Raw genomic sequence first — 13,761 nt, 5'->3', positions numbered from 1 at the left:
GCTACATGAATTGTGCTTTATTTGCATTTGATTACTTGTCAGACGCTATTATTCAAAGGGGCGTCATACAAAAAGAAATGGTGTGTTCAGATTCCAGAGCTGAATTGTAAATAACAGTAGCTTATCCTGGTGAGGGTCACAGGGGGCCTGGTGCACAGGGCATAAGGCCACCCTGGATGGGATGTGGGTCCATCACGAGGGACAGACACGAGACTGTGGGCCATTTACGCTGTCTTTGGACTCTGGGAGCAAATCAGCATGAAAAGGGGAGAACATATGAACCACACATGCCAGACAGCAGCGGTTTTACCTGCTGAGCCATGGTGATGCCTCAGGGCTGATGTTCTGCTGTGCTGTGTGGCTGTGTGGGTTTGGGCTCTGTACTTGTGTTCTGAAGGTCACCAGTTCAAATCCCAGGCTTCATAGTCATTTCTCCCTCAATTACTCAATGGAGTTTCTAACCCTGCTTTCTCGATTGCATCGCATTGCTTTGGATAAAGAGATTTGCTGAATTCACTGCCTGGTCAAAAAACAGTTGCCATTTGAATTTATATCAGCAAATACTCAAGAGCCAATGACTGGATCATTATTACAGCTCAGCAACATTATGCAGCAATAAAGTAATAATAGAGTACCTGGATCTACTGAATGGCCAAGTTACACCTCCACCCATCATCAATAGATTGTTTTCTTCCCTGTTGGTATGAGCATATTCCAGGACAAGAATGCCAAGATACATTTGGTTCGAACTGTCAAAGACTGGTTCAGGGAGCATGAGGGGTCATTTTCACGCATGACTTGGTCACCACAGAGTTGTGACCTTAACCTCATTGAAGGTCTCTGGGATGTGATGAAGGAGGCTTTATGGAGGTTCAACTCATTTGTCAATACAGGATCTTGGTGAGAAATTAATGCAAATCTGGATAAAGGGTGAGATGTTGCATAAGCTTGTGGAAACAATGCCATGACAAATGTGCGCCATAATCAAAGCTAAAGGCGGTCCAACGAAAAATTCAAATGGTAACTTTTTTTTGGCCCGGCAGTATAAGTGAATGTGATGCAATGATCTGATAATGCGTATAGAATTACAGTGTTTCAGACCTTAACATATAGCAACAAGATAGCTGCAACTTCTCTCAAATGACAAACTCATTCATAGTTGTAATGACATGGGACAGATTTAATAATTGATAAAAACATAAGGCAATGTACGGGAAGATCTTACTCACTGTGGAAAGTAATGTTTGGAATTTCTTTGCTTGTACAGGACATTTTTAATGCAGTTATTAAGCAAAACCCAGTCCTGGTGCACCAGCTTCCCTGTTTCTGGAACGTTCAGCTGTCCGACCACACGCGCTCAGAACAGTGCTACACCGAGGTGTCCGACCTCAAGGTAGGTCTGCAAAGCGTCAGCGAGATGAAAGCCGACTCCCTCCTCCTCCTCTTCCTCCAGCCTGCGTGTGTCCCTTTAGCGGGTGACATTTGGAATGGTACAGGCTTCACAAATGCAGGTACCTACAGTAGTAGGGGGTGTAACACGGCACCGTGACACAATGTTTCTTTATTAAAAAATATGACGATACGCATTGTATTGGTGTAATAATGTGTCATGGCAAAAATAATATTTATTAATGTTCAAAAAAAACTACCAGAAGAAAAGAAATAATTTGCAAACTGATTTTTTTTTTTGTAAAGGTACAAATACGTAAAAAGGAGTAAATAAGAACTGTGAGATTTTAGTTTGTTTTCAGTCATATAAATATATTGTTTATACATTAAGAATATTTTGATTTATTCGTATTTTTCCTTTTAGTGTCAAGATGGTAGGGATCTGCTTTTTTTTTTTTTTTTTAAAGCACTTTAAGAGATTTTGAGATTTTTATATACACATTTTGCAATTCAGTCTGCAGAATAAGGGAAAAGCTGCAAGAAAAAAAAAGTAATGGTTTGAAAAAAAAATTCAAAAATGTACATGCCTAAAGGGGAATAAATATGAACTGTGAGATTTTAGTTTGTTTTCAGGCTTATTGTGTTGAATAAATTGTGGGTGTCAAACTGTGAGTCCGGAATCATGCGTCAAAGCGAATCCTGACTGCATCATTGTACCCACAGTAGCTACAGAAGTGAGGTGGGGACAGATTGCTATAGATTGTTTGTTTGTTTGTTTGTTTGTTTGTTTCTTTTGTTTGTTTGTTTCACTTTGGAATAAGAAATTTGCTTACTGCTAATTCTACCAGATGACCTTATTTCAGAGTTTAGTGTGTTTGCATTAAAGAAAGTGACAGGAGACCCTTCCTTACATCCAGTCAAAGACATGTTCTTATATACTGGTGTTGATCTTGGTGGAAATTCAGAATGGAAGATGATTATCTTGTAAATGACTGTAAATACTGCAGTGTTTGCGATCTTATAGACAGTGGTGGCAGCCCTGGATGACTGACAGGACCCAGATGGATGGGGATCCAGAAATGTGCAGAGATTGTATTTTGTATACTTTGGGGGGGGGGGGGATTTCTCAGGATTTCTAATGTCACTCCTGCTCAGAGAGTTCAGACGTATGTCAGGAAGGGATGTGCGTGACCTTGGCTGACTACATGCACGCTGTATATAACATCTTTCTATTTTATTTCTATATATAGCCTTTTGTTTATTTTCTATTTAGCTTTCGTCTTTATGCTCCCCTCCACTTCATTTATTTATTTTATTTATTTTTTTGTTTTTATTTGTTTTTTCTTTTTTTGCAAAAGGGTGAGCCAGATTTTCATTTATCTGTAAGCTATACCAGTATAACTTTGCATGTGCAAATTTTTATGTCAATTCCCAAGGTGATCCACTGGAACTCGCCCAAGAAGCTGCGTGTGAAGAACAAGCACGTGGAGTTCTTCCGGAACCTGTACCTGACCTTCCTGGAGTACGACGGAAACCTGCTGCGCAGGGAGCTCTTCGGCTGCCCCAGCCAGCCCAGCCCCGAGAGCGTCCCGGTGAGCGCCCCCCCCCCCCCCCCCCTAAAAAAAAAATAAATTTAAACTGTCAGCTGTCACACCGTAGTCATTCAACACGCTGCCTTAAATTGTCAGACGTTTCCACCCCAGTGGTCACATCAGCCAGCTCCCATTTGCCACTCTCTGATTCTCATCCGACATCTGACACTGCTATCCAATTATTGCCCACCCCCTGCCCCCCAGTTACAGGCCGCACTGGAGGAGCTGGACGAGGACGACCAGTGCTACGATTTCCGGCGGGAGCGGATCACGGTGCACAGAATGCATCTGTACTTCCTGCAGTACGACTACAGCCCCACCGAGGACGGCTCTGACGTCACCCTCATCGCCCAGCTCTCCATGGACAGGTGTGAGCATCACCGCTAATTCCATTCTTAATTCAAGCCTTTGCAGACTGTTAGCACTTCAGGAAGGAGTGAGACATGTAATCGGTAGGTTAGTTTAACAAGGTTCTATATTCAGGAATAGATAGATTCACTGGGATTTGCATTGATACTAAATTACATAGGAACCAGAATAGTGTTTTTATGATTATATTTGATTATTAGTTAATAGGGCTGCAAGATATTGGAAAATAAGTTTGCAATAAATATTGCGATATTTGTGGGGAAAAAATGAGTCAAAAAGTTGCCCAAAAAATATATATAATCAAAAAGAACTTAATATCTACCAAGAGTCTGTGCTAATGGACAGAAACCAGTGCTTTTGTAACATATACAAGATAATCTTGAAAAGGAACAATCATTAAAGTTGCAAGGCTTATTAAGTTTTGTTTCCTATGACAGTAGTCTCATCCCAGCTGACTATCACAGTCCTTATGATGCAGCAGTTGAATTGGCATTATATGCGATGTCTATACTAACATCGCACATTATGCAGACCTATTAAGTTAAGCTATACATATTTATGTATTCAGTCAGGCTCAATATATATGCCCGGCTGTAAGGTAAAATCAATTCAAGTGGGCCTTATTGTCGTGCCATCTATGTTCAGGTACACAGTGGCACAAGAACATTCCTCCAGCACCACGGAGTCACTTACAGAGCAAACGACAAGGGGTAGGATGGTAACACTTTACTTAAGGGGACACAAGTAATTTAATAGCTTGGTTACTACTCAAATACAAACCATGAGCAAATATAGTAGCTGCATGAAATACCAGAACCTTCACGATTGGTTAATGATGAACGGACATGGTATCAGTACTCACGCTTAGTTTCTGTTTAATTAATACTTTAATTAAGAGTGTACTACTACATTATTTGTGCCCCCTCAAGTAAAATGTTACTGGAAGATTCAGAACTTGAACAGTGCAGAACCACAGGACAGTGCGAATCAGGGGGGCTGGCCTCGTGCAATTTACATGCATTATTGTATATAAATAAGGATAATTAATAACTTGGCAACATGAAGAGTGGAATAAATATGGTATGTGGCAAGTATCTAAAGTGTTTAGTTCATTGTGTACACGCTGTGTTTGGGAAAAGCCCTGCTTGACCCAGCTTTGCCGGCCTCCCGTGGGGAAGGACGACACCTGAGTGAAGGTCGCTTGTGTGTATCCAGGCTGCAGATGCTGGAGGCCATCTGCAAGCACTGGGAGGGCCCCATCAGCCTGGCCCTCTACATGTCCGACGCCGAGGCCCAGCAGTTCCTGCGCTACGCCCAGTCCTCGGAGCTGCTGAAGAACCGCAGGAACGTGGGTTACCACGTGGTCTACAAGGAGGGCCAGTTCTACCCCGTCAACCTGCTGCGCAACGTCGCCCTGAGGCACGCCAGCACCGCGTACGTGTTCCTGGCCGACGTCGACTTCCTGCCCATGTACGGCCTCTATGATTACCTTAGGTGAGCAGTTCTGTGTCCGAAGAGTCTTCTTAAACCATACGTTTGAGGGAATCATGTATATAAGCCCTTGGGTCCAGCCACCCTGTTATCAATGTCCTATGTTTTGTACTTTAAGTCCTGTGAAGCCACTGTGTACCTGTATATGGATGGTATGATAGTGAAGCCCACTTGACCTTGTTGACCGGTTTTACAGTAATGTTTGTGATTTCTACGCAGGAAGTCCGTCCTGCAGCTGGACTTGGCTCACACCAAGAAGGCGCTGGTGGTACCGGCCTTTGAGACCCTGAGGTACCGTCTCTCCTTCCCCAAATCCAAAGCTGAGCTCCTCTCCATGCTGGACATGGGGACCCTCTACCCCTTCAGGTGAGAGAACCTTCTAAATCACCACCACCTTTCATTTTCCTTGTCTCAATCATTTCACTTTGCCAATGTCAACATACAAGTCCAGCGACCATAATGAGCTCTTAAATATTTAAACAAGCCCAGCAGGTTATTCAGAGCTAGCAGTTTAGAAGAAAGTTAGAAATATAACTGTATGTGAAATATAACTATAATTATGCTTATACAATTATGCTTTAGAATGTGTACTCTACAAATTCCATCTATAATAACAAAGGTTATAATAATAAAAATGATTATGTTTATCTTGTGTTCAGACCCTGTACCAGGTAAGTAATCTCCTTAGCATCCAAAATTTGCACCTTTAAATGGATGTCAAGATTGCCAAAGTACCGATGAAGTGGAATAATTTGTGTTGTGATACTTTGCAAGTTATATATAGGAAATTTTGTTTATTAACTGATGCGCTTGATTTCTGTGCTCAAGCTGCAGAGTGAAGATTATCAGACTATTCAATTTTTTATTGCACTGTGCTAGTGCTGGAAAATTTACTTTTTTTTTTTAACACATTTTGTATCTACTTATTCCAGTCACCCCAAATTTTAACGTGGCGTTTTTTGTGGGATTTTGTTTTTAGGCACTTTTATAAAGTCCATCTTGTGTACGCAGTAGTAATTTTGTCTCTGTTTCCTACACTTTCCTCTGTAGCACGTTCCTGTCTCTTCTTCTATGTGTTGTCTTGACTCAATCGATTAACTGGGCTAGCTGTCACTTGAACAGCTGCTAATGGAGATCTGTTGAAACCATCTGTAAGACAAGCGCATCCACCACGGGATTACACTAATTTACTGTGGGATTCTAACAGAAGCATAAGTGGGTATTTTTGTAAAGCTTGAATTGTTTCTAAATGAGTGGAAAAATTGTGCAGATGTCAACGTTTTCTAAAAAAAAGTTACTTAAGCACTTAAGACTAAATACGGAATAAATGCTGTTTTAATCGTATGTACTGCAATTAATTGAATTAAGAAAATAAAAACCTCTGGATTAGAGTTATTAAAATGCAAACAATTGCCTCCCTTTGTATGTTTACACACCTACGGTTGATGTTAATAGTTCTTATGAATGTTTCAAAGAATTATTTCCATCTTATAACATCTTATGTCTGAACTAGTTTGCTGTATTATTAAGGTAAAATTTGCCAGTCTGTAATATTGTACATCTCTCTATTATTATTATTATTATTATTATTATTATTATTGTTATCTGTTATAATCAAGGGTATACTCTAGACATTGGCCCTGTGTTGCCAAAAATAGACTTCAGGCCCTCGTGATCCTTTCCCATGTAAATGATCGGTGGATGGATGGATGTTGTAATAGTCTGATCTAGGAGCCAACTGAATCACTGGTTTTATGAGCAATAAATATTAAAAGATACCTTTTAGTAACCCAGACTTTCAAAATCAGTTTTATTTTTAGAAGGGTATTCATGAATTTAATGGCCTAAAACTTTTGCATTAACATCAGTAGTACTTGGTCACTTTTCACACTATGAGTGGAGTTACCATGGATTCAGAATTCCGGATGCCAGTTGGTTGAACATCAATGCCACACTGCCCCCAAATGGAGAACTAGAGCATTTCATAAAGCTTCATAGCCACGTAATAGGTCTGCAAGCCAAACGGAGCTCATCGCCAGATCTGGGCTGAGTTTGGGCCAATTGGTCGGGTTTGGGTTGGGCTCAGGCTCATTGTAGCTTTACTTTGCGTTAGTGTGTAAGAGAGTGCACCCGTTAGTTTATGTGTGTGTGTTTGAGCCTCTGCAGCATGACATCATTAAGATTTGTGCCATGTTTGTCGGGCTCGGCCTGAGAAATATCTTTAATATTCATGCTCCGGTTGGGTGCCGCCTGAATGCCACGGGCCTGGGTTGGGTTCAGGCTGACATTTCTAGCTTCTACCTGACCCTAAAGCTCAGTTAACCTAGTTCATACTTTACTTGTCTTCATGCCGTTGTGGTGTGTTGGCGTGTGATGAAGATTTTGCGATTAGGCATATGATTTACCTATAATTTATAATTTATAATTTATGGGTGATTCCCTAACCAGAATACAGTTATAATTGAACAATCTGTATCACTGGTTACCAATTGGTCAATCAACAAGGATTGGAAAGCACTTCAGGGGGATATTCCATGAAGGAGGGTTTCTTGCTTAGCCAGATAACTTCTTGGATTTCAGGTAGTCTTGGATTAAGGGACTTTATTTTCATTCCCTTACCTTAAGCCCATACTACCTTAAATCCGACAAGTTATCCGGCTAAACAAGAAATCTTGCTTCATGGAACAGCCCCTTGGTCAGCTCCTGTTGTTTTTAAATGTGCTTCACAAATAAATTGACTTGACATTTCTAGTCCATTGCAACACAACTTCCAGTCCCCGAGGGATACCCCTTCTACCCCTTCCCATCCCTTGTTGGGATTCCACAACTTGCCAGAGTATTGTCTTTGTAAAAGTAGCTCTCACTATAAAAAAATGTTGGGGACCACTAATTTACATTAATATTGATGTAATATTGTCCATTAGACTTTTTATTTTAGTTAGTATTGCAATTATATTTGTGGAAATTAGATGTTCACTAAATCATTATGCTGATTGATTACCACATAGCTAAACCCTGTGGTCTGTGTTTTTCTGTGCGCACGTGTCAGGTACCACGTATGGACCAAGGGCCACGCACCGACCAACTACGCCAAGTGGCGGACGGCCACCACCCCCTACAAGGTGGAGTGGGAGCCCGATTTCGAGCCCTACGTAGTGGTGCGGCGGGACTGTCCGGAGTACGACCAGAGGTTTGTAGGGTTTGGCTGGAACAAAGTCTCCCACATCATGGAGCTGGACGCCCAGGTAGGCAGGACGATGCTTACGGACTTAGTGCTGAGTGACCCAAGCACAGTGGCATTCGGGGCACCATGCTGAGCGTAAAGTCAGGGAAATGAAGCTCTCTCTCCTTTCATCTCCAGGAGTACGACTTGGTGGTCCTACCTAATGCCTTCATGATCCACATGCCACACGCTCCCAGCTTTGACATCTCCAAGTTCCGCTCCAGTTACAGGTCCTGTATGAGCGTGTTCAAGGAGGAGTTCCACCAGGATCTGTCCCGAAAGTACGGCGCCAACGCTCTCAAATATCTCCCAGCTGAGAGGAATATCTAAACCAAAGCATCTGTTCTTGGAACCGTGGGATTACGAGTATAAAACCAGTTAATTTGGTCTAGAGATCTCACCTCATTGTTAACACTGACTTGTATCATGGAGCTACAAGAGTCACAGGGGCAGATCAAAGCGAGGAGTTTAGGTCTGTGCCACCATGGGCGCCATGACCAACCCGCACTGGGGCAGCAGAAGACGTCCTCCCGCTTTCTCTGTCCCACATCTCCACTAATGCAGAACTGCACAACATAGTGGATGGGCACCTTCACCCATGCAAGATGTTTCCCTGGCCTGGCAGAACGTTTTCAATAACCAAATCTATCATATATTTACTTTTACCTGACATTTTTATCCAAAATGAAGAGCAAGCAGGATTAGCCAGTTCGTGGAGTAACGCAGGTCGAAGACCTCATTCTCACTCCAGCACCCATGAGATTTGAACCAACGACCTTCCCCTCACTAGCACAGTGGCTTACTTCTGAGCTACACACCATCGATTGGGTTCTTTTTTTTCCCTTCTATTTTCTGGGTTTTTTTTTTTTTTAGCATTTTGTTTAACATTTATTAACATTCAATCAACATTTATTTGTAAACATTTGACATTTATTTTTAAGTTAAAAAAAAAAATAAAAAATTTAAGCAAGACTGTCTTCACACTTGAAGCCCAAGGGAAACAGTGTCTTCTGACAGAGGGTGTGTGTGTGGGTGGGGGGGTGTTTTAGGTGGGAGGGTGAAGACTGCCTTACACCCAAGCAGTTGCTCCTGCTGCATATGCAGTGTGTGCAGCTCCTCTAGTCTGGGCGTGTAACGAGGGCAGCGCTTCTCATTGGAGGACGGTTCTTACAGCATTCTACCCTCTGCATGGCGTACGTCACTGCATTTCGGAAACTGCTCCAGAGCAGCCAAATAAGGGCTAAGGCCACACAGGATGTCATCTTGCAGAACAGGAGAGACGATTGGTCCAGCTTCCACGAATTGGTTCTCCAAAAACAATTGTGAAGACCTCTCAGAAAGCATCCCTCTGTGTCGCGTGTGTGTCAGCGCGCTCAAAGTGTCTGAAACTGTATTTCACTTTAGCCTGTAATTTTACTCTCCTCTCCATATCACACGACAACAGCACGGCTCGTCTTGCATAAGGCCGGTTGGATCCGTCGGTTTGCCCATCCAACCTCAGCAGTGTTGAGTGTAGATTGTAATCTGTTGACTTAATACAAATGTAAATGCAGTCATTCGTCTTTTGATAATCAGAGCTTGCCAAGGTATAAGGTGACTACTCATAGACTCACTTTTTGGAACTTTCCAGAAGACGCTCTAAGAAAGGTGGAGAAGCCATTCAGCATATTCTGCCTTATTTTCTGTGTCATCATATTAAATTATTTCAGATGTTTTGTCATAAGACGGAAATAATTCTTTAGTAAATGTTTCTTTTGAAACACTTACTTTTCATCACGCAAGTAATTGCCAAGAAAAAAAATGCGAAATGGTTTTTTGAATGTTTTGTTTTAAGTACAACTCATTCAAAATTTGTGGAGGGAAACCTTCATTTGTTGTCATTTTTCCTTAATTTGCTGTTACTAATACTGAATGGTTTTAAAAACATAGTGCCTGGTTTCATTTTGTTCTATGGTCTTCTATGTGTTGCCGTGTTTTGTTTGAATAATTGCACTATTCATTACACTGTAAAAGTGAATAGAGGGCATCATTCATTTAATCAGTGCAGGTACATAAACAGCTACCAGACTTACTCAAGATAATCTTAAGAAGCGTTAATGGAGTTCATTTCTATCATGAGCACATCCAAAAAAAAAAAAAAATAGAAAACTGAGCAATATATAGATATATATTTTTTTTATTTTTCAAGGATCTTGGAGCATTTGTTTTTTACTTTTCCAGTCATTATGATTCATGTAACAGAAGATACTTGTCAAGTGAGCAAGTACATTAGCATAACCAGTGTGAAATGTCACCGAGCGGGGGTTCTGACGATGGCTCATGCTTCACGGCTGAAAAGTTTGGTCAAATGAGTATAACCATCAGTCACAAACTGGATAATTATGGAAAAAATGCACGTATGTTTATCAGTGGACTTATTGGCCAGATGGAGGAACTACCTTTGCTGAATGGGAGAAAAAGAAAAACCTGAAAGTTTGCTTATGTTGAGTGTGTAAAATGCTAGTGCCTTGCTGTATTGTAAAACTGGGCGTTAATGATTCTACAGTATATATGTATATTAGTGAGGCCTGGGAAATAACTAATTTTTGGCTTAAATTGTTGATATTTTTCTACATCGGGAAGAGCTGCTTTAAATAAACGTATCTCTTTGTTCAGAGTTGTACGTGACTCCTTTAAATGACATTATTTCATTGACAACTTGTCTGTGTTATGAATGCTGGTCTCGTCACTCTCAGCATGTCTCTGGGTTCAATCGCCTTATTAAATGCAGTGTGTCACCTGCTTCAAATGTATGAAACCGCTTTTTGCATACCGATGCAGCTTCACATTTTTTGCTTAATTGCTTAATTTAGGGAGTACACAAGGGGAGGGTTAAGAAATTATGGTTTTACTTACGATTATTGATGCACACTAATTTACTGTACTTACCAAATACAAACATTGTTTTATACATCTCACATAGATCCATATTCACTGGTTAGAAGTGATTATTCTGATATTACATAACTCCATTTGTGTTATAACTTGTGTCCAGCTTATAAAATATTATTTTCTAAGGTCAGTTTATGTTCTTTAGCAACGTGGTACACAGGTCTATGTCCCATTAAATCAGATCCTGCTGGACCTCTTACTGCAATCAGAAGATGCTGAACCTGTGATGGAGATGGTGGTGCTGCTGAGCCTGACGCTTGGATGAAGCAGAAGCTGGATGCTGGCAAGAGAGGAGATCATGATGGGGGCACCAGGTACTGAACTGCACGGTCTGTTATTCAGTAAAGCATATAACATTGTGACTGGGCTGGGAGGGGAGGAAAATACTGGTGTACCCCCACCCCAATATTAAATTTGGCTTAATTCATCCCTCCCAAGAAACAGACCTTTGTATTTAAATAATTGTACTGTAATAATTGTGTGTGTCCCCCCCCCCAAATCAAACTCTATCCTATGTCATTGTAGAGCTCAATAGTTACTTCATTTGACCAAGAAGTTTAGTTTCTTGTGTGCTTATGGAATAACTTGCAGTTTTTTGGTTTGTATATAAGTTTTAAAGACTGTCCAAAGGGCAGTCACTGTACAGAAACTCTTGTCGTCTTACTGCAATCCTTGATTCTGTCTATACCTCATTGCATGTTTCACACTATGTATACCACTGTATATATGTACATTTTCTCACTATTTACTTGTTATACACATGTAAGTAGTACAGCCATTTCTAGCACTTTTGCACTATTTCACACTATTGGATTAGATGCCAAACTGCATTTTGTTGCCTGAGAACTTGTATTTTGTGCAGTGACAAAGCTGAATCTAATCTAATCTAATTTAATCAAAGATAATGGCAGGTAGGTTTAGGCACGTTTGGGTGGCTTTGCCGCTTCCTGGTTGTTTGCTGCATTCTGACTTCAGCTCAGTGCGTGTGCGACTTGCATTAAAAGTCTGCATTTTGGTGAATCGATGTCTACAAGCTGGTCATGCTGTATGACTCAATGGCCTGCGATAGGCTCACTTTCCATCCATGGTGACCCAATGCCTTGTGATTCTTGGATATGCTGTAGTTTCACTGCAATCCTGTACTGGAAAGTTGTTTCCAAAATGATTCATTTGATAAAATGTTTTATTATAGTTAGAAAATGGCTGTAGTTGAAATTTGCTCAAGATGACTTATGCAGCGCCGGTGACCATGTGACGGATGAGTAGATGGTTATGCTTTAAGACCTTGCACCTTAAGAAAAGTAGAAACATGAGCAATAAAATAAATGAACACAGTAAATTCTGTGACATGATATAAACCTGCAGGGTGTGCAGGAAATATAGACAGACTCAATGTTGCCCTCCAGTTTCCTGCCAGAATAGTCAGCACAGCTGTTAATGATCTACTGGTCCTATCCCCTATTCCACATAAAGCCCTGGGTATAGATAAACCCCAAATCCCATGCAGAGTGGGAAAAAAACTGCTCTCAAGCAGAGAACTCTACCCATGATCTGGTAATCCTCTAAAATATTTTGTTAAATTACATGATGCAGAGAGGATTTTGTGCTTTGATCTGTGCATAAATGTTTTGTAATGTTTGACGTTAATGTTTTTAGAGTGGTTTTGGCTGTGTGACAATACAAAGGCCCTTGTTACCTGCCTGTGTTTGACCAGGATCACAGGGTTTGTTACTTGATTGTTGTCTAGACCATTGTTTCTCAATCTGGTACTTGTGGACAGCCAGACGGTCCACGTTTTTGTGGAGGGAGCAAAATCGTGGACCGTCTGTGGGGTCCCGTTTTGAGAAACAGGTCTAGAAGCATAAAAGCACCAGCAAACATTACAATCCCTGGCTTCCCACTGCGGAACATTTAAAAATTGACAGTGACAGTAGGAATACATAGAAATTACATTAGATATTTCTGCATGCTCATTGGAAAGTATTGGGTGGTTATTTTGGGTTTGTTGTCTAATGGTGTAAATTGCAGGAGAGACCTGGAGCAGAAAGTAATGACATTGTGAATGACATGGACTGCAAACATTAGCGATACAGCTCTCAGGATGGGCTCTGCTTGGAAACCTCAGGCATGATACTTAAAATGATATATTGCCGTAAAGTACCCAAATCATGAAGTTAAGATTTTAAGTCACTTACAACTGTCGGGAAAACAGCTAAATGTAATTTATCAGTACTAAAAGACCTTGTTTTTTTCCGTACAGCTATTTCCTGCAGGAATATGTGCCTTTAGCTGGATGAGATTTTGTGAATATGTGGGGTAGAGATGTACAACGCCATCTGGTGGGGAAATGGTGGCAGGTCTGGTAAGCCTCATTAGGGAGACCTTCAGGACAGTGACAGCAACCAGGCCCAGAAGCAATTCTCCTTGTCCAGTTAGGGCGAATAACTCCTCTTACATGGGGAAGCATCTGTTGAAGACCTCATACCCCCCCTGCAGCCTAATGTGTCTATTACACAGCTTACTTCAATCTCAGATTCCCTACAGCTTATCTAATACACATGAGGCTAAGACTTCCATAAAGCATTTTATTACTTCTATCATGACTTTTATGCAAATGCACTCCTGTGTTGTATGTCCCTGTTGGCTTTCGAAGATTACCTACAGGGCTAATGCGATTTAATGTCAAATACCCTTGATTAACCTTATTTTCCTGCAGTGGGCTATCCTTGATAAGTCTTTCAGTTAGCACGCGTCCTTTCCTTTCCA

The 13,761-nt window shown here is 41.1% G+C and overlaps 1 protein-coding gene across 10 annotated transcripts in view; it reads left to right on the top strand.

The window, feature by feature from the left end:
• The window catches only part of LOC111851852 (xylosyl- and glucuronyltransferase LARGE2s), a 29,757-nt gene extending 19,039 nt beyond the window's left edge, over nt 1-10,718 (top strand). For 9 of the 10 annotated variants that reach the window (XM_023827138.2, XM_023827131.2, XM_072698545.1 and 6 more), the window contains 7 exons: nt 1,268-1,393; nt 2,826-2,981; nt 3,186-3,349; nt 4,566-4,844; nt 5,061-5,207; nt 7,891-8,086; nt 8,203-10,718. In XM_023827138.2, the coding sequence (XP_023682906.2) occupies nt 1,268-1,393; nt 2,826-2,981; nt 3,186-3,349; nt 4,566-4,844; nt 5,061-5,207; nt 7,891-8,086; nt 8,203-8,394 (1,260 nt within the window). In that variant the 3' untranslated portion in view covers nt 8,395-10,718. The remainder of the gene's footprint in view (nt 1-1,267; nt 1,394-2,825; nt 2,982-3,185; nt 3,350-4,565; nt 4,845-5,060; nt 5,208-7,890; nt 8,087-8,202) is intronic. The other variant, XM_072698547.1, reaches the window with a different exon arrangement.
• Nucleotides 10,719-13,761: the final 3,043 nt, after the last annotated feature.

This window comes from Paramormyrops kingsleyae, chromosome 13 (genome assembly GCF_048594095.1).
Source record: "Paramormyrops kingsleyae isolate MSU_618 chromosome 13, PKINGS_0.4, whole genome shotgun sequence".
Lineage (NCBI taxonomy): Eukaryota > Metazoa > Chordata > Actinopteri > Osteoglossiformes > Mormyridae > Paramormyrops > Paramormyrops kingsleyae.
Note: the sequence above shows the minus strand (reverse complement) of the source record. Positions and strands in the feature narration are given on the sequence as shown.